The sequence below is a fragment of the Pimephales promelas genome, chromosome 15 (genome assembly GCF_988280905.1).
Source record: "Pimephales promelas chromosome 15, fPimPro1.hap1.1, whole genome shotgun sequence".
NCBI lineage: Eukaryota > Metazoa > Chordata > Actinopteri > Cypriniformes > Leuciscidae > Pimephales > Pimephales promelas.
In genome coordinates, this window is record NC_142783.1 from 21911309 (window position 1) to 21930214 (window position 18906).

At 35.9% G+C, this 18906-nt stretch overlaps 2 protein-coding genes across 2 annotated transcripts; both read right to left on the bottom strand.

The window, feature by feature from the left end:
• Positions 1-1198: 1198 nt before the first annotated feature.
• LOC120460772 (cytospin-A) lies at positions 1199-15336 on the bottom strand. Its single transcript, XM_039648757.2, has 12 exons — positions 15246-15336; positions 13690-13750; positions 12048-12410; positions 11611-11684; positions 4946-5325; positions 3943-4027; positions 3791-3848; positions 3609-3687; positions 3379-3484; positions 2005-2121; positions 1872-1931; positions 1199-1419 (listed from the first exon to the last, which is right to left on the bottom strand). Exons 2-12 carry the CDS (start codon positions 13727-13729, stop codon positions 1330-1332), a joined length of 1452 nt encoding a protein of 483 aa, XP_039504691.1. The 5' UTR covers positions 13730-13750; positions 15246-15336; the 3' UTR covers positions 1199-1329.
• A 1054-nt stretch (positions 15337-16390) lies between these two features.
• Positions 16391-17995, bottom strand: LOC120460692 (uncharacterized). The gene is made up of 2 exons (XM_039648646.2): positions 17840-17995; positions 16391-16998 (listed from the first exon to the last, which is right to left on the bottom strand). Exons 1-2 carry the CDS (start codon positions 17888-17890, stop codon positions 16678-16680), a joined length of 372 nt encoding a protein of 123 aa, XP_039504580.1. The 5' UTR covers positions 17891-17995; the 3' UTR covers positions 16391-16677.
• Between the last annotated feature and the right edge of the window lie 911 nt (positions 17996-18906).

Sequence of the window (18906 nt, forward strand, 5' to 3'; positions counted from 1 at the left end):
TGATCATGTGTCAGTCAACTGCTTTATTCATTCAATTCAAAACAGGAAGAGTCACTTTTATCCATCAAAGACCACTTAACTAAAAATTGCATGTAGGAATATGTAAATAGGAATGCATTTCCAAGAGTGCCAGAGAGAAAAAAAAATACTGAAATCAAATGTGTGTATATTTCTGTTCTACTAACATTTGAGACTATTAATCTGTAAAGTGCAGTTAACCATTTATGAATTTATGATGACGCCGGTCTCTTTCATCCACACTTTTAAATAAGGTAAATTCATTCATGTTCCTACACACATTTTCAATCACTTACGCATCACTCTAAAGTTTTGCCAAGCCGTCACTCCTCATTGATCAATGAAACAAACAGTATAAATAAAATAGTTATTTATTAATAATTGTCTTTGAAATCTTACTTCCTACGCAACGTAACAGAACAGGATATTACAGGCGCTGAATGAATCAGCTTTGTTCCTTATCCAGACTTTTAATATCACAGAGAATAAAATATGGCACACATACAGAAGTAATGATTTCTGTTATTTGTGATTTACAACGTAGTTCATGTCGTGTTGTATCTGAATAAAAAAAAAGTTCCACATGAAAACCAGTAGAGGGCAGAAAGCAGCAATAATAAAAACAGGTCACTCCTCACCAAACTCAAAACAAGCCGCTCTTCTTAGGGAGTTTTGCTCAGGAGCTCCATAATACTACTAGGACATCAAATAGCATTCCAGTTCATCTGAGTGGGATGAATGCAGAACCCCCACAAGTATGCAACCTGTTTGTTTTGTGTTCTCAGTTCTAGGCACATCAATTATGAGCTAATTAACTGAGCAGTAAATGCTTGATTAATGGCACAACAATTGATTGATTAATGACACAACAAGAAAGCACAGAGTCACCATGAAAAATGGACAATTCTTGTATTTTTATGGAACATTGCAGTATAATGCCGTATCCATGCACATAATTATTTATTTATTTCATTATTTTTAATTCATGTGCACTAATAATCTAATAATAGCTCAATAACTTATAATAACTGCAATAGAAAGACTATTGCAACCTTTGTCTCATGCCACCTTTAAGTTCATTTGACACTTTTAAGAGCCCTTCAGTAATGAAACAAGCAATTCACTTGTTCTGTTGCTTGCAATAAGTCAGAATACATGGCAGGGTTAGCGGGCCATGCTAACCAGCCAAACTCAAATACAAATTCAGCAGCAAAAGATGAACTTTCAGATCTACTTCAAAGGCCAAAATGAAAATTTGAAAGCATTTGTGATGACTGTGCAAGTGATCAGGACATGTATCTAGACAGAGTCTCACATCTCAAAATGTTGGTAGATGCGCTCTACGTATTCCAGAACTCTGTGCCAGTCCGGTGCATCATCTTTCAGCATCTCCTCCACTGTCTGAGGAATGAAACATTATTCACAAATGAACAACCACATGAAATCCTGTTTGCATTCATGTTTGCATTATTCCAATGAATCATGTCAGAGTCGTTTTTTGAATCAGGCCAATCAGTTAATGCATTCAGCCAAGCATTTATATATCCAGTTCATCATTTTTGAGTAATTATCATGTTCAGCCATTCATTTCTGAGTCAATTACATACCTAATCAATCATATCTTTCTCATATCTATTCAACCACGAGTCATTTTCACATCTGGCCTGACAAGTTTTTCATTCTCACGTCTTGCATATTCTGAAGTCAATCTGACAGAACGTTTTTGATTCAAGCTGGAACTAATTAATTGTGCATTGGTTGGTTAGTTTGGTGGCTGAATCAGGGTGGATTAATTATAGGATTAAGTTATGAAATTAAATATGACAGCTTAGAAAAAAACTCAGTCATCTCACCAGTGATGCAGAGATCCCAAAGTCTTCTCCAGTCTGGAATGCTAGCGTCAGGTTCTCTTTCTGTGGATAAAATCATTATCATAACAACCCTTTTTCTAATATGTTTGCATATATAAGATGATGTGTGTATTACCTTGTTCTCTGGACTGAGTTTGACATATGGTATGTGAGAGGGGAGGTAACTGTGGTAAATCGCACAAAAGGCCAAACCGTCCACCCAGCAACTGCTGAAATTAGTGATCTCTATATTCTGCAGGAAAGACAGGAGGCAGCAGAATGATAGAGAGACAGGCAAATATTTTACATCAGTCAGGACAATTTTGTTCAAATTTGTTCTGGCCAAGAACCACCCACTTAGACAGGAAGAGACTTGGGTGGTTGATATATAGTGACCAACCACAGTTAGTTTAGTCTTTGTTGCATGCTGTTTGGTTTTATAGTGTGCATCACAATAATAGACCGGTGTATAAAAAGTTTATTTAAACAATGGTGTGGCAGTCTTAATGAATTGGTTGTACAGAAAAAAAAGGTCAAAAGAAGCAAATATGTTCACACTCTGTGATGACAATTCCTGTCTATAATAAAAATCATGAATCCCTATTGTTTCACATATACAATTAAAGAAGGCAGTGGAAAATGCATATACACTACTTTTCAAAACTGTTTTTGCAATAAGTCTCATGCTCACCGAGGATTTATTTGATAAAAAAATACAGTGAAAACAGTTAATACATATTTATATTATTTATTTATATTTACGGTATATTATAAAATAGAAAACAATTTAAAATAACTGTTTTCTATTTTAATATATTTTAAAATTTAATTTATTTCTGCAATGGCAAAGCTAAATCATCAGCATCATCACTCCAGTCTTCAGTGTCACGTGATCCGTATAAGAAATCATTCTAATATGCTGATTTGGTGCTCAAGAATCATTTCTTATTATTATTAATATTGAAACAGTTGTCCTGATTCATATTTTTATGTAAACTGTGATAAATATGTTCAAGATTCTTAAAGAACAGCATTTATTTGAAACAGAAAGACTTTAAGTATTATTATAAATATCTTTACTGTAACCTTTGATTTATTCAATGCATCTTTGCTGAATATATTACTTTAAACATAAATACATTAATTTAGCTGAATAAATGTATTAATCTTGCTACTAACAGCCTCAAACAAAACCAAAATTTCACTTTAGGAAATCCAGTGACAATTTCTTTATTTATAGTGTTTGTTGTTTCAACCCAGTTACTTGTAAACATGACTTCCGAGGCTTTTATTTTTTTGCAGGCAGACTGATAAATAAAAAAAAAATCCCTATGAGACAGACTCCTGGCTTTCCAGACTGAGAAAGTGCTTCTGAGTTGCCTGTGCATCAGATGGCCAGTGAAAGGACTGTGGGTGGTCTGTGCTGTCTAAGGCTGAGACAAGGGGGTGTGTGGCTGACTGCCAAGTTTGATCTGTCAGCTATATCGTCTAGTTTGGTTCAATTCAGTACCTTGTATCCCTGAGTTCTGCCTTGACTCCAGCGAAGCAGGGAGTTCCGCCTAGAACTTCCATGAAGCCTCAGCGACCTGAGTCCTGATGGGAAATCCTCCTGTGTCCTGATGGGAAAGGAGATGGATGTCAATTCTCTATTATTTGACTCATCATTCCACATCAAACATCATTCCAGTGTTTCTCATGAATGAATGGTAATGGAAAAAGAGATAATGGTGTTTGATTCACCTTGTCCTGTTGATCTTATTTGTCACATCTAAACCTGAAGAGTTGCATGTTTGTAGTTGTGAATTCTCCACTTTCTTGTCTGTTAGACATGCACAGACACGCACAATAAATCATTTGTGTCCGTATTAGTCAAATATTCAATGAAACAGGATATTGAGCCAATAAAACCTCTGTTTTGATACCTTTAATGGAGCTGGTCATGTTGCTCTGACTCTCTAAACTTACTGCTTGAGTCTTGCTCTGAGGAGTGAGTAAATATGTCACATGTATTCATAAAAAACTGAAAATAGCAAAAAAAAAAAAAAAGGATTATGTTTTACTTTTTTTTACTCACAGATTCTGTTGTCATAGCCATGAAGGGTTGGGAAGTACCATTTACAACAACATCAGGGCAATTGGAGGGCAGTCTGCACAGGCTCCTGCAAAATGATGGAATGATCCATGAATGTAACATAGGTCTCTTTGACAGACTGTGGGCTGTAAACAATGAATCATTTAGAAACACTAAACAATACTCTCAAATCAGATATGTCTACTGCATGCATTACAGAATGTGCATTGATTCAAAATGGAATGACTCACTCGATGAACAGACAAGCTTGATTAAGACTGAATTGAAACTGATTCTTTGATTCAGTTGGGAAGTGAGAGAGAGAGCACTGTAGATTCCAAAGGTGGGAATCGATTCCACTTAGGCAAATCGACTCGATTCAAACAAGTTCAGACGAAACAGATCCATTACCTCGAATTACAAACTACTACATGTTCAAAGAAAGCCTAAAGAGCTAAAATTGAGGATTTTTATTCATTTTAAATTTACATGAATCTTTTGATTCAGATCACCCACAAAGCTCGGTCAGATCTTGCTTTATTCTGTGACTGTTACATCAATCCTTGAAAGGGACTTTGGCCATTCACAAATCCTCTCCCGTTGGCTCATGGGATAGTAAAGTGTCCATTTGCACACTTCTGAACCTCGCTGGAAGAAGTAGGCCTTCTGGGAACTTTTTGTTTACTGTTTTATGACTAGTGAATTCGGACATACTTCTTTTGTCACATACTGTTTTTCGCCTACTATATAGTAGGAAAGTATGCAATTATTTCGGATGTAGACAGAGTCATTCACAACCGAAACACCAGCAAAGAGGAAAAACAGCTAAAAGGTACATTGACATTAACTAAAGATAACTAATGGGACCTTATTGTAAAGTATAACCAGTTTACATTATATTAAACTTTTATAATTCACATTTATTTGATCTCAAAGCTTTAGCCTTTGTGTGTTTAGGATCCATTTTTCAAAATTTTTGACATTTTGAATCCTGGATAATACTAACCTTGACCTCTCTGCAGTACCAGAGATGCGAATTTCTCTTTTCCCTTTAATCTCATCTGTCCACAGTTGCTCTTGGGGTCCAGTGCTCTTTTCGTAACCCTCCACTCGTCTCTCTAGGCCCCTCAGTACCGGCGCCCCCTGGTGGCTGCCTGTGACCTGCTTCAATTCCTGTTTGCTCTGCTCCAGTTCAACTCTGAGGCTCTCTAATTGACTTTTGAACTCCTCGCGACCCTGTAAGGCATCGGCTAGCTGTGTGCCCATGTCCTGCATTGTTGCTCTTAAAGAACATAGCTCTTCCTCAGATTCTGCCCTCAGTCTGTCTGAAACCACTAGCGCCACCTTCAGGTCAGACTGGAATTGCTGCCACTCCTCACGTTCTGCCTACAGAAGGAGAAAACAGTGGTAGAGTTGTATTAATAGGCATGTTACATATTTATATAATATATTTAAATTCACATTATTTTTATTTAATATAAATTATGTATTTTTATTATAAAATATTTTAATTACACACACACAACACACATACATATATATAGAGAAAGAGAGAGAGAGAGAGAGAGAGAGAGAGAGAGAGAGAGACTGATAGATTATTAAAAAGTCACTGTTTGGATTAAAATAGGCAAATGCTTAAAGGGTTAGTTTACCCAAAAATGAAAATTATGTCATTAATGACTCACCCTTATGTCGTTCCAAGCCCATAAGACCTCCGTTCATCTTCGGAACACAGTTTAAGATATTTTAGATTTAGTCCGAGAGCTTTCTGTCCCTCCATTGAAAATGCATGTACCTTAAACTGTCCTTGTCCATAAAGCCAATACAGACATCATCAAAGTAGGCCATGTGACATGAGTGGGTTAGTTCAAATTTTTTGAAGCATCGAAAATCCTTTTTGGTCCAAACATAGCAAAAACAACGACTTTATTCAGCATTGTATTCTCTTCGGGTTCTGTTGTCATTGCTCGTTCACAATTCCAATGACGCTGCTGACGTGTTATCTTGTGCGCCCGATTAGGACATCCGCGACATGCACACTTACGAACCATTTTTAAAAAATATTGCACTCGGGCGCACAAGATAACACGTCAGCAGCATCATTGGAATCGTGAACGAGCAATGACAACAGAACCAGAAGAGAATACAATGCTGAATAAAGTCGTTGTTTTTGCTATGTTTGGACCAAAAAGTATTTTCGATGCTTCAAAAAATTCGAACTAACCCACTCATGTCACATGGACTAACGTTATTTTGATGATGTCTGTATTGCCTTTGTGGACAAGGACAGTATAAGGTACATACATTTTCAATGTTGGAGGAACAGAAAGCTCTCAGACTAAATCTAAAATATCTTAAACTGTGTTCCGAAGATGAAGGGAGGTCTTACGGGCTTGGAACGACATGAGGGTGAGTCATTAATGACATAATTTTCATTTTGGGGTGAACTAACCCTTTAAGAGTCTATGACTATAATTATTATGTTTATTTTGTTAAATGTTTGGCAATAGTTCTTCTAATCCCAACTGATGGAGTGTGTAACTTTTCATTTCTTAAATAACCATGTAGGACATATCATGGCCATATTCCAGGATGACAATGTCAAGATTCATCAAGCTCAAATTGTAAAAGAATGGTTTGGAGGGAGCATGAAGAATCATTTTCACACATGAAATGGCACCTCTGAGTCCAGATCCAGATCATCAAAGTCTTTGGGATTTGCTAGAGTAGACTTTAAAGAGTATTGCATTGTTGTATACTCTTGTATTGTCAATTTGATCTAGCTTTCGATCATAATATGTAATCATAACACTTGCTCTTCCGAATGACAATGTTCTGAGTTCCGCACAGGTTCCACAGATAAATAACTAAAAGAAACGTCTCTACATATGAAACATGAAGCCAAATAAATACGTGATTAACAAGATATACTGTATGTATGTATATATACAGTATATGTCAAGGTTCCTTGATTACTTGATTACAAAATACTAGGATGTAGGGGCTTCGAGAGCAGAGCAGTAGACTGAGTATATGAATGTTTTCCTCTTGGATTTCCTCAAGAGTTGTAATTCAGCTGTGAGTCTATGAGGTCAGAAGGTTTGTTGTGAATCTCACTGCTATGGTGATCATACTGTCCACCTCTCACTGTTTGATAAACACACACTCACACGCAACATTCTTACATTAAACTTAGCTCAGCTCTAATTTGAGAAGGTTTCAGCAACAAATTCTACTTCAAAGTTATAAAACGTATCCTGTATTATTTACATGCAGTGGTCCAGAGCCGTGTCAAATTTACACACACACACACACACACACACACACACACATAGACACACAGGAATCTTACTCCGCTTGCAGCCCTGAGCATGTTCTGGCAATAAAATGATTGCTCAATAGTCAGATGTCAAGAAATACAAGAGTGATTCCCAGGCATGATAACACATTTGTAAAACACATACAATCTAAATCTATTCTTTCTCTATTTCATCATCTCTTTCTTTTCTTGTCTCTCTCTTAATAAAGAGAAAGTCTCTTCTCTCTGAAAGTCTGTCTTGATTCAGCCAGAGAGGAAAAGTGACTTAAATGAACACAAACGACTATACTAAAGTTATCAAAGTGAGTTAATCTCTAAAATCCTGTACAATAATATAAAGCAGAAAGAAAAAGGTAAAAACAATTAGCAGGCAAAGTCATCTAGCACAAGAGGGGCAACAAGTAGGGGAAAATTCATGAAAGATGAAAGAGTGGAGAAAAACTATATAGAAACGTTAAAAAAAAGAGTCAAAGAGCTAATCACAAGCCTGCCGATTATCAAGCTCATTTTTGTGGAGAAAAAAGAAAATATCAGTATGTTAACTTTCACCAAAGTTATTCATTTACATGAATAATGCATGGAATTGCAATGTTAGGATCATTTCAAAATATGTAAATACATTATGACACTATGTATGTTGGTATAGGTCATACGTTAGTTCCTTAGCCTGAAAAAAGTTAAAGACCCCATCTGCAATTAAACAAATGAAGGAGGATGGACTTAGAGTAGGAGGAGAGAGAGAGAGAGAGCAGGAAAAGTCTCAGGACCTTCTTCATCATCACTGAGGCCTCCAGACCCCAGCTGGAGCTCATTATAGCAAGACTTCCTCCGACACACACACACACACACATGAGAGTCTATCTGATATCGAAATGCATGCATTAGAGAGTATTTGGGTATTTCTATGCTGTCTAGAATGTTAAAACCATTTTAAACTTTAAACTGAGAAAGCACAATTGCCAATTGTTGACAGCACAAGGTTTTTGTGAAACCTTGAGAAAATACTCAATTGTGTATTTTATGCACAACAAGTATTATTTTTTTCATTTATAGTATTAACTGTTAATGTTACATTTGAATTTCCAAACCAATATTTACGAAATGTCCTGATAGTAAAATCCACTAAAGTCTGAAGAGATTTTAAAACGCTATAGGGATCGTACACTTAAAGACAGGATCAACACACTTCATCAGACTTTTAAGTGCATGGTTCAGAACACAACAAACTCATACAGAAACATGTGCCTCTCTGCTAGGAGACACGAGACAATTGAAAACAATATGTGTTCTAAAATTTGCTGAAAATATCCTCCTGTTGGATGGAATCAGAATCTGAAGCTAAAAATAGTCTGTGCCCATCATACACAATTTTCAATGAAATCTGTCAACTCCAAGTGGCCAAAATCTGCAGACTGCCTCTGACTTTCAGCAACTATTCCCGACTGTAAATCATGGCAAAAGTTGTGTTTCAAAATTCCAGCCTTAAACAAAACACAAGTGATTACTAGTTAAGAATCGATTAGTTAAGAATTTTCTGACACAGGAGAGATTTTCATGAACTTAGCCTAAATCCTGAAGCATTTGTTTTAAAAGGATACTTAATTTTATTGATGGATAAGGAGTGAATGAAAACACATTAACACATGTGGGCAATCACCCAAACTTGTTAAAGTAAATTCTGTCTTTCTCTCCCTGCTGATACTCACTGCTTTCCAGGCATCCCAGCACAACTGAAAATGACCCCACCTCTCTCTCTCTCTCTCTCTCTCTGGACAGTGGTGATGTTTTAGACATCAGCTCATTGACTCAGTGGGATTTCTAAGGAAGTATCACACCCATCTCAGATAAAAAGCAGTTGTTGCTCTTTTTTGGGGGCTTTGCACAGTATGTGTGGGGGTGGGTAGAGTGTGACTCCATCATCCTACTTGACAACCCCATGCACACTACATAATCACTACACTCAGTTATACACGCACAGAAAAGTGTGCCAAACACAATGGCCTAATACACTGTGTAAAGCTTTTTCCAGCCAAACCCAAATCCAGTGTGTGACTCCTGCATTCAGAGCAGTCCATCTGGAACTGATCCGCCAGCTTCTTATGTTCATAACGTCTGTGTGTGTATGTGTTTGTGTGTGTTATTATGAGTGGTGGTGGGTTGCTCCATCCATAGTTATTTGAGCTCCCTGAGTACAGTCATTGTTAGAACACCAAATTTAACATTTTTTTTTTTTTGCGATTTCCAGTGGGGCAAGAGAGCACTTGTTTGGGTCAAAATGAAACTGACAATATTACCAGAGTGACTTATAGATCTTATGAGTGAATATGAAAGTTGGGTGGTAAAGTGTGAGAGAGTCATTGAGTAAATGTACATGTGTAGTTATGTCGTACAGCTTTTTTTTTTTTTTACATAGTTGAGATACAGTTTTCATCTGTTTCAAGTATACATGACGAACATTACATTGTGCATTACAATGTGAAACCAAATATTTGAAAGATTTAATACACATTGCATGATGGAAAGACTACTCGAAATCGAATGCATTCAATGAACACTTTACAATCCCATGAGGCCACACTGTAAAAATGACTATGCTTTATCTAATCAATAGAATTGTGGCAATGGATTACAAGCAATATTATTAATTAAATTTAACAAATTAGAATTGAGTAATAATTAATCAAATTATTCATTAAAAGTTAACATGAGTAAAGTTTACCCAAAAAATGTAACAAAAATATCTCACTAACAGACAGACGTCAAAGATTAATTAAGAACTCTTTATTTTATATTGCCAACATTGAAGACACCTGATGTTAACAAGCAGAATCACTGAAGGAGAAAACCGTAATTTTAAAACAAACCTAAAATAAACACCGATCACCATAATGGTGACTTCAGTTTATGTTTTTTTGGTTGTTGTTGTAAGTTTTACTCATTTTAAATGGTTAACTTTTAAGGAATTAATTATTTTTTTGATTAGATAAAGCACATATTTATTTTTACAGTGCATGGGAGAGGATTTATGAATGGAGAAGAAGGAACCGAATGAACTCAACTGACGCTGGTAGGTCACATGATAATGACAACATGAGACCTGTAGTACATCCAGGTTCATTCATACTACACACATTAATACTATACAGAAAGTACCTTGTTTAACCGTAGGGAAGTAAATTCAAATTCAAATGTAGTACTTGCTCAGACCATACACGATTTCAGACTCAGCAAAAGCCAAACTATAGTTGCATTATCAAGGTCCTCTGACTGTCCTTATTATGACTTCAGAGGCTTCTAGAACAAGATTTTATTTTATTGTTATAAAAAGGGATTTTTTGGGATAATGGCTGTGATTTTAAGTGACAGCAGGTTTCTGGAAGAGTTGGATTATTGTCCCGCCCTCATGCCGGTGAATGTCATCAGAGAAGAGATGTGAGATTTAGAGGGAAAGTTAATTAAAGATTATGATGGCACATTAATTAAAAAGATTATGTTGAACACTGATAAATAATGTTTATTTAAAAATACATTATTCCTTTAAAACAATTATTGTAGTTAAAGATCAGTTACTGCTTTAGTCACAACTGAAGTGCATGTAAGTGTACTTGGTAGTTGAGTTGCATTTTAAAGATAGGACGGCTGGGGAGGAACACACTCACTCTGTTGTTTGGTCAGTGAGTCGTTGCATGCTGACTTCTACTGTCACAGGGACCAAACAAAAAAGTTTTGTTCTTGCAGGAGCTGAACAGAATTCCCCACATCCCCCTCATTATGTCCTGTTCACTCCCTGTTTCCATCTGTGTCTCAAACACTCCTACTTCTTCAGGCCTGACACCCTGTAAAGCTGCTGAATGGTGACCAGAGCACCATTCTGTTTTTAAATGTCGCTATTACTAGCTAATATTGTTTCATATTAAAACTATAGATCAATGCTATATCAATCTATTCATAAATCAATGCAAGTCTAAGAGAAATGCACAATTTCACCCTCTCTTTTTTATTTTTTTCTTCTCTGCCCTTTCTTCTCCTCCTACCTGTCAAAAATAGATTTGATTTTATCTGATTCCTTGAGAATACCAGATTAGGCCCATGTCGTAACACAAACCACTCATAAAAACAATGTCCATTCCTGAACTAAGACAGGAAGGGAGTCATTTGTAGGATTGCATGTCCCATAAGCCTTTGTTGATGCTGACAAGCTGTTATCAAACCCTCCCTGACCTGCCCCTCTGGGAACAATGTTACTTCCTGTTGCATTTTCCTGTCTTCAAAAGAGGGAATTTTAGAAACCAAAGTGTCAAGCAAAAACTGAGAGTACATGGATGGTACAAAAAGTAGCAAGTGTGATTTACCTGAATCTTTTCCTTACAACTTCTCAATTCCTCCTTCATCTTCTCCCTCTCCACCAGAAAACATTGTAACAGATCTGAAAAACAAAAATGTGATTTTAAATATTTATCAAATTATAAATTATACAGGTATGTGCTAAGAACATAGTAAAGTGTGTAGGTTTGCAGCAGTGGTAAAATCACTGCAATGCATGACCTGATATCTATCCTTGTATTGTTTACCTGGTCGAGGTTGATATGGGATTTAGAAAGTAATTAGTAATAAGAAATGCAATACTTTTTAAAAGAGTAATTAGTACAGTAATCTAATCACACTGTTGAAGACGAGTAACTTTCCTAATACTGTGCGCGGACCACTTCCTAAAAATGTTTGCAATTCATTATGTGTATGCTCTAATTTATGAATGGATCAGTGGACATAACATGACTGTCTGACTCACCATTCAGAATGTGTGTAGATTCTTCAGTGTTGTTGAGCTGCAGTGTGTTCAAACACTCCTGGAGGAGTTTTGCGTCCACTTCTGTGTCTCCATGCACACACACACACGACGAATGAGATAGCAGACTAGGTACTTCAGTCATCTCACATTCTTTAGCTTCTTTTGGAGACCCCGTCCTGCAGTCCAAAAGTGAATCATTCTGATTGGTGGAGATGAGTGGCGGACTGAGAGCATCTTGAGGCGTTTCTGGGGTGGCTGTGCTTGTGCAGTTGGAAATGGACACCAGCTGAGACGTAGGTGACAAAGTAGAAACAAGACTGTATGGCGAGGTGGGAGGTGTTTCATACATGTCCACACCAGTACCTGCAGAGAGACAGAGGAGGAGCTCTCAGAATACTTTAATGAAACATTACCTTACATAATAACTTGAGTGCATACATTAGTCTGTCACAGAAATGAAACTTTATTTCCGTTATTCATGGGATGTTCAGCATGTGAGATTTCAGGGGACAAGAATTATGTGACTACCATATACAGTATACAGATTTGACTACCAAGTACAGATTTTTTTGTCTCTCCATTTGGATAAATGACACTATCACTGATTTTTTCACATTTTTTTCTTGTTTTCTAGCAAAATATATCTAAAGATCCATTAAAAGAAAGAAAGAAGATTTTTTTTCTAAATTAAATTATTTTTTAAATAATAAATAAAATAAAAATAAATAATAATCCTTTGTAAATAATTTATATATGAATTATCGTTCTGCCCCTTTTGTCAGTAAACAATAATTCTGTATACAGCAAATATTATTTTTCCTTTGTTTGCACATTATATTGTAAATCTGTGGAATGGCTTTAGATTTTGTATTTGTACAATGTAGTCCAATGACTACAATATGATTGTCCTTATTATTTTTTATTGCTATTCAACATTGCTATATTTTATTGCTATATTTTATTGCTGCACAACAATAAATACCTGTCCAAAGATTTATTGTATTCTAAAATGACAAACTGGGTAAGATCAGTGAGGTCAGATTTAAACCACTATCAGAGTGATTTAAACCACTCATACTCATACTCGGGTTAGAGTATGAGTAAATGATTTTCAATAATTATGTGAACTAATCATTTAGGGAAATGTTTAATTTTCTAAAATAGGCAGGTTTCACTATTTTCCTTTTCTGAATACAAACCAACAGGAGCAGATTAGATTGAATGTGTGTGAGTAGGTGAGTATGCTTCTTCATTAAAAAGCGTTTGTCGTCTCCAATAACAGGGAAGAATGTACAATACAGTATGCCAATAATGACTCTCTCTCTCTAATACATTAAATAACTGTTCTGCATTTCTTTATTTCACAATAGTTTACAGTCACGTGTCTAGAAACACTTTACATAGCACTCTTTCCTCCTGTATTGCTTTATTTTTTGTTTCTATATCTCTCTGTCTCTGCATGCTGTGATTTTATCTCTTGTGAAAAATGCCTCTGTTGGTCCCAGCCCCTTGAGGGTTATTGCCTCAGATCTAAATACAACACGGGGAAATTCAAATATGTGTGTGTGTGTGTGTGTGTGTGTGTGTGTGTGTGTGTGTGTGTGTGTGTGTGTGTGTGTGTTTGTTATCAAAATCTAGTTACCTGAAGATCCATGTCGTTCTTTTCCAGAGTTATTCCCCATGTTACCAACAGCCTTTTCAGTCTATTGAATGAGTCAAAAAATGAATTATACACATCATTTATTTTCTTGGTTACACTTTATTTCAATGATCCACTTTAGACATTCTACTTGTGTAACTTTGCAACGACATGTCAACTAACTAACTAATTAACTAAGTCCAATGGGGAATTAACCTTCACCTTAAATTAGCCAACTGACCCACTCTTTATTCAATATCCAAATAACAGTGGTGCCGGGTCATAACAATAACTCAAAAAAAAAAAATATATATATATATAACAAGATTGTACATTAGTATCTCTCTTACTCCTCTTCCAGGTCTCTGAGAAATTCAGAAAGCTCTCCAACAACTGGTAGAGCAATTTGAATGAGGTTTGTGGTAAAGTTTGCATGAAAATGCAAAAGCCTATTGACAGCACTTGCTATTAGCCTACATTGAGGTAGAACAAATAATTAGGGAACACCATGGATTGTTGTAAGACATTTGGTTTCGATGTAATTAAAAAAAAAAACAGCATATATAGAATATAAAATGCTGTACTCTGCAGCTTTTTCCTCTTTGTCACCATCTCTGTTCAAAATCTGCAATTGTAGTCACATGCGGAATTATCAACTTTACGTGGGTTGTACCTCGGCACAGTGCGGACGAATCCAATTGAGGCTGCCAGTCACCGTGGATACGGTGGATGCTGTCATAGAATCAGATTCTACTTTTTGGATGTGATAATGCATTGATCGTGGCCAAAATACAGCAGTTTTACCCCAAAAAACGCATTGATATATCTATTGTGTTTTAAACTGTCAATCAAATAACCAATCAATTTAAAATGAAAACAAATGTCCAAAAATTAACTTGTTGCCCAAACTACAAAAACAATGATGAACCAAAAGTTATATAATATATTAATGAATAAAATAAGCTTATTGACAGGGCTTTTCTCTTAAATTAATTTGAAAACGAAACCAATGCCAACGAACTTAGTAGCCTATCTGTACAGCCGCGTGCGTCAAACGCTGCCAGTGTGAAAGCAAAGCAAACCGACGTTCACAAAATAACTTTAGGGTAAGTAGCCTAGTATAGAAATTACGGCGATATACGCTACTAACAACAACAATAACGTACATTGTTATTAATATATAATATCTTGTAGTGTAATTAATTAATATGATTGTATTTTATAACAAAAACTGATAGAATACATGAATAAATAATCGGTTCACCTTTTTGAAAAATTCTAATGGGTTAAAAACTGTTAACTGTTGCTACCCAGTGTTGCAACAATCTCCGGCCTCTTATACTTCAAGTTTAACGAACAAGCAACTTTAAACCATGAGAATAAAGTCTATCAATAACATATTTAAACCAAGATAATAAAACAAGAAAATAACATAGATTACACGGACAGCGAGCATCACCATCTGGAGAAAAGGACCGCAAATCATACTTATATGAATAAATCATATATAAAAACGTCTAAACGATAGAGAAAACTAATGAATCGTTTATGTTACACACCTTATTGAAGGTCTTGTGTTCACCGGGACTGACGGGGAAGTTTTACATGCTGTCGCTGGTAGAGTCGCACCTCTTCACGGACACGAACGGGAGCGGATCATGGGCAGAGACAGCAGGATGTGGGAATGAACTTTGAAGCTCGGTTAAAAACGGTCCTTTTGCCCCCTCATGAGGACTGAGCAGTACTACTACTATATAAAAAAAATAATGATTATGATCTTACTGTCCTCAGCTTTAGAAGGACCGACAACTCACAAATAAACAACTCGCGGTTATAACACGTTCCGCCAGGATTCAGTAGACTATTCCCTCATTAACATCCACAGGGTTTATGGTTAGGCCTACTCTGAGGTGTGACTTATATTAACGAATACTACAGGCAGCCTGTCAGTTTCATATCCTCTGACCTGATTATAATTTAAAAACTTGAGCACTGAGCAACAGAAGGTTAAGATTGTTGTTTAACCCTTGTGTTCATATTTTTGTTATTCAGCCAGTGTTCGTTGGTCTGGTGGACCCGCTGCATTTTGAGGTTTTTAATTCAACACAATCAAACAATTTTATGTTAACTTATCTGACCTGTAATGTAATACTGCAATGACTTCAAGGCAATAAGCTGAAGTGATTTATTAATAAAATAATGTATCACAGTATATATAAAATAAACTATAGACCATACAAGTCAATAGCTTTTAAATAAAAAGGCCAAGAAAATTAAGTTAATTCTTTATTTGCATATAAAATGTAAATGTGTACACAGCTAAATTTACACAATAGTTTGCATTTCTTGTTTTTAAGATAGAGTTATCAAGACTGCAGCCATATAAAAACTAAAATAAGCATTGAAAAACATTAATACAAAATATATCAGAACAATCCTCCCAGTTGTGTGCATGTAGTTTAATGCTGTGTGCAATATACGACTGTTTTTAATGCCACATTCTCTCTGTAAGACGTATAACAGGTTAATCTACCACATCTCATTAACAAGCCCTAGTAAATAAACTCAGTGGACTAATCTTCAGGAAACAATTTAGCTTAGGAACATCCCAGTCATAGGGTGATATTGTTACTGTAAATACATTTCTAAGAACAGTCATCAGGATGTCACAATTCACAATGTTGTTTTACCAGTGACATCGCCTAAGCATGACATCATCAAACCATATGCCTGTATTTTTAAACAGATTTAAAAAAAAAAAAAAAAAAATTCAAGTAATTTTCACAAACATGTCAATTCAATATTTGATCAACAGTTGGACATTAATACAGATCTGCTGAATCCTTTGTGCAACTGTAGCCGACCTCATAAATAAATAAAAACTAATCAGGGCAAACCGGCTTTCTTGTACAAAGGCACATTCCCTGACTAAATTATTGACTAATGCTCCATCTTACCCAGTAAGACCTTGTATGGCTAATGTTTTTTTCTTTATACGGCAGTTGCCGTCTTCACAGGCTGCTCGATGCCACCTGTGTTTTTGTTTGGTTGATCCTCTTCATCTTTTTTGATGGATGCCATGGCAGCATTGGCTTGAGCCTTACGGGCTCGGGCTGAAGGGGATCCTGGACTCTCAACATTAATGGCGGGTTTGGACAGCCAATGAAGGATGCTAGTGGAGGGTCGGTGGTGAATAGTGAGTTGGCGAGAGCTGTATCCGGACATTGCAAACCCCAAAGCACCCAGAACAACAGCCAACCTCGGCACTACAAGATCGTGAGCCCTGTAGATCACAGTCTGCACTGCTGACGTCTGAAAGAGAGTGTAAACACATGGTTATATTGTGTGATGAACTGACACACATTACATTTAAGATCAAATTTAATGCTGCAGTCCAGCATTTTTCCTCTTTTGCAATCTGTGTTAGATCAATTTTACGTGAGTTGTACTTCAACACCCTCGTCACGGCACAGCGTGGATGAACACAATGTTTGAGGAGAGTGTGGTATGGGGTGGTGATGGCGCAGTGGATAAAAACACATGCCTTTGGTGTGAGAGACCCGGGTTCAAATCCACTGTGAGAGACCAATGTGTCCCTGAGCAAGACACTTAGCCCCTAGTTACTCCAGAGGTGTGCGACCTCTGACATATAGAGCAATATTAAGTCGCTTTGGATAAAAGAGTCAGCTAAATGTATTTTGGATAATTTTAAACCCCAAAAAAGCCACAGACTGCAGCTATAGGAACACCTCAACCTGCATGAGTGAATGATGACTCTTTTCCTTTGGTTGTGAAACATTAAATATTTTAATCATAAAACAAATCATAATCATTATTAACACATAAACTATTATAATTAGATCAAATAGTTCTCTTGTGTAATAATTATTGCAGATTTAAGGCTTAATTTGAGATTATAGTGATTGAAATCACACCATGTGGAATGTTATAAAAATTCTTGAAATATAGAAAACAATTATTCACCCATTACATCAATGTCCAATCAGCTTTATGTTTAGCACTGGAGTTCTGCCTCAGTTCAGGTGTAAATACATATATAAAACTATAAACATCTACAGATGATTACTTTAGACTGTTTAGCTTTTCAGTTTTTATCCATAACATGCACATCTGGACAGATTATTTTTCTTACCTGCAAGTAGCGAATGTATCCTGAAATAGTACGTGGGAGACCAAAAAACATGTCAAGTTAGTCACTAGGCCTCGGAGCTGTTTGTGAGCAGGACTACCTCTTCCTCTGGTTCCTTGTTTCTTTCCTTTCTGACAGAGAGTCTTCACAGAGGATAGAGCTCACTCAGGTGTGGATGTCTTTCACGTCTTCCAGTGATCGTAGCTTATATAGAGTCCCCATCTGTCTGTCTGTCTCTCAATGAGATTAACAAAAGAGGCTATCTCACACTTGACATGCTAGCGATGACGACATCTGCGACAGTACAGGATATGAGGTTAAGTTGTTGTGAAGGACGACAACCTTGTGTTGGCGTGTGTAAAGCCGGAAAGGGCTTTAAAGTCTACTGACACAGGTCAGAGGCGACCCAGTTATCAGAACAAAAACAAAATGAAAAAAAAAAAAAATTTGAAGAAAAAAGAATCCCAAAAAAATAATATACAAACATGACTTAAAACAAACAAATTTTTAAACAAAAGTCAACAACCAATCAGATGATCAGATGATTAACATGGTACCGTGTACACCAAGAATACCAATGTATTATAACTGGACAGACAAGAATACCAATGTATTACAATAGTCCTATCAGTATAAACTACTATTGTTGTAAGTAAGATTTGGTTTACAAAATTTTTATATATATATATATATATATATATATATATATATGAAGAGTTCAGATGCAAAAGCCTCTAAATGCCATTTGAAATTTTCTTCTTTAATGATGATTTTTGTCAAGCTTGTATATTTAAGTTCAGTGATTTCACTTAAATGGCAATGATAATTACCTATTAATTGTTATTCAATTGAAATTACTGAACTTAAATATACAAGTTCAACAAAAATCATCATTAAAGAAGAAAATTTCAAATGGCATTTAGAGGCTTTTGCATCTGAACTCTTCATATATATATATATATATATATATATATATATATATATAATTTATTTGATTTTTTACATTTCTTTATAAAATCCAGTAAAAACATTAATATGTGAAATATTATTCAAAGTAAAATAACATTTTT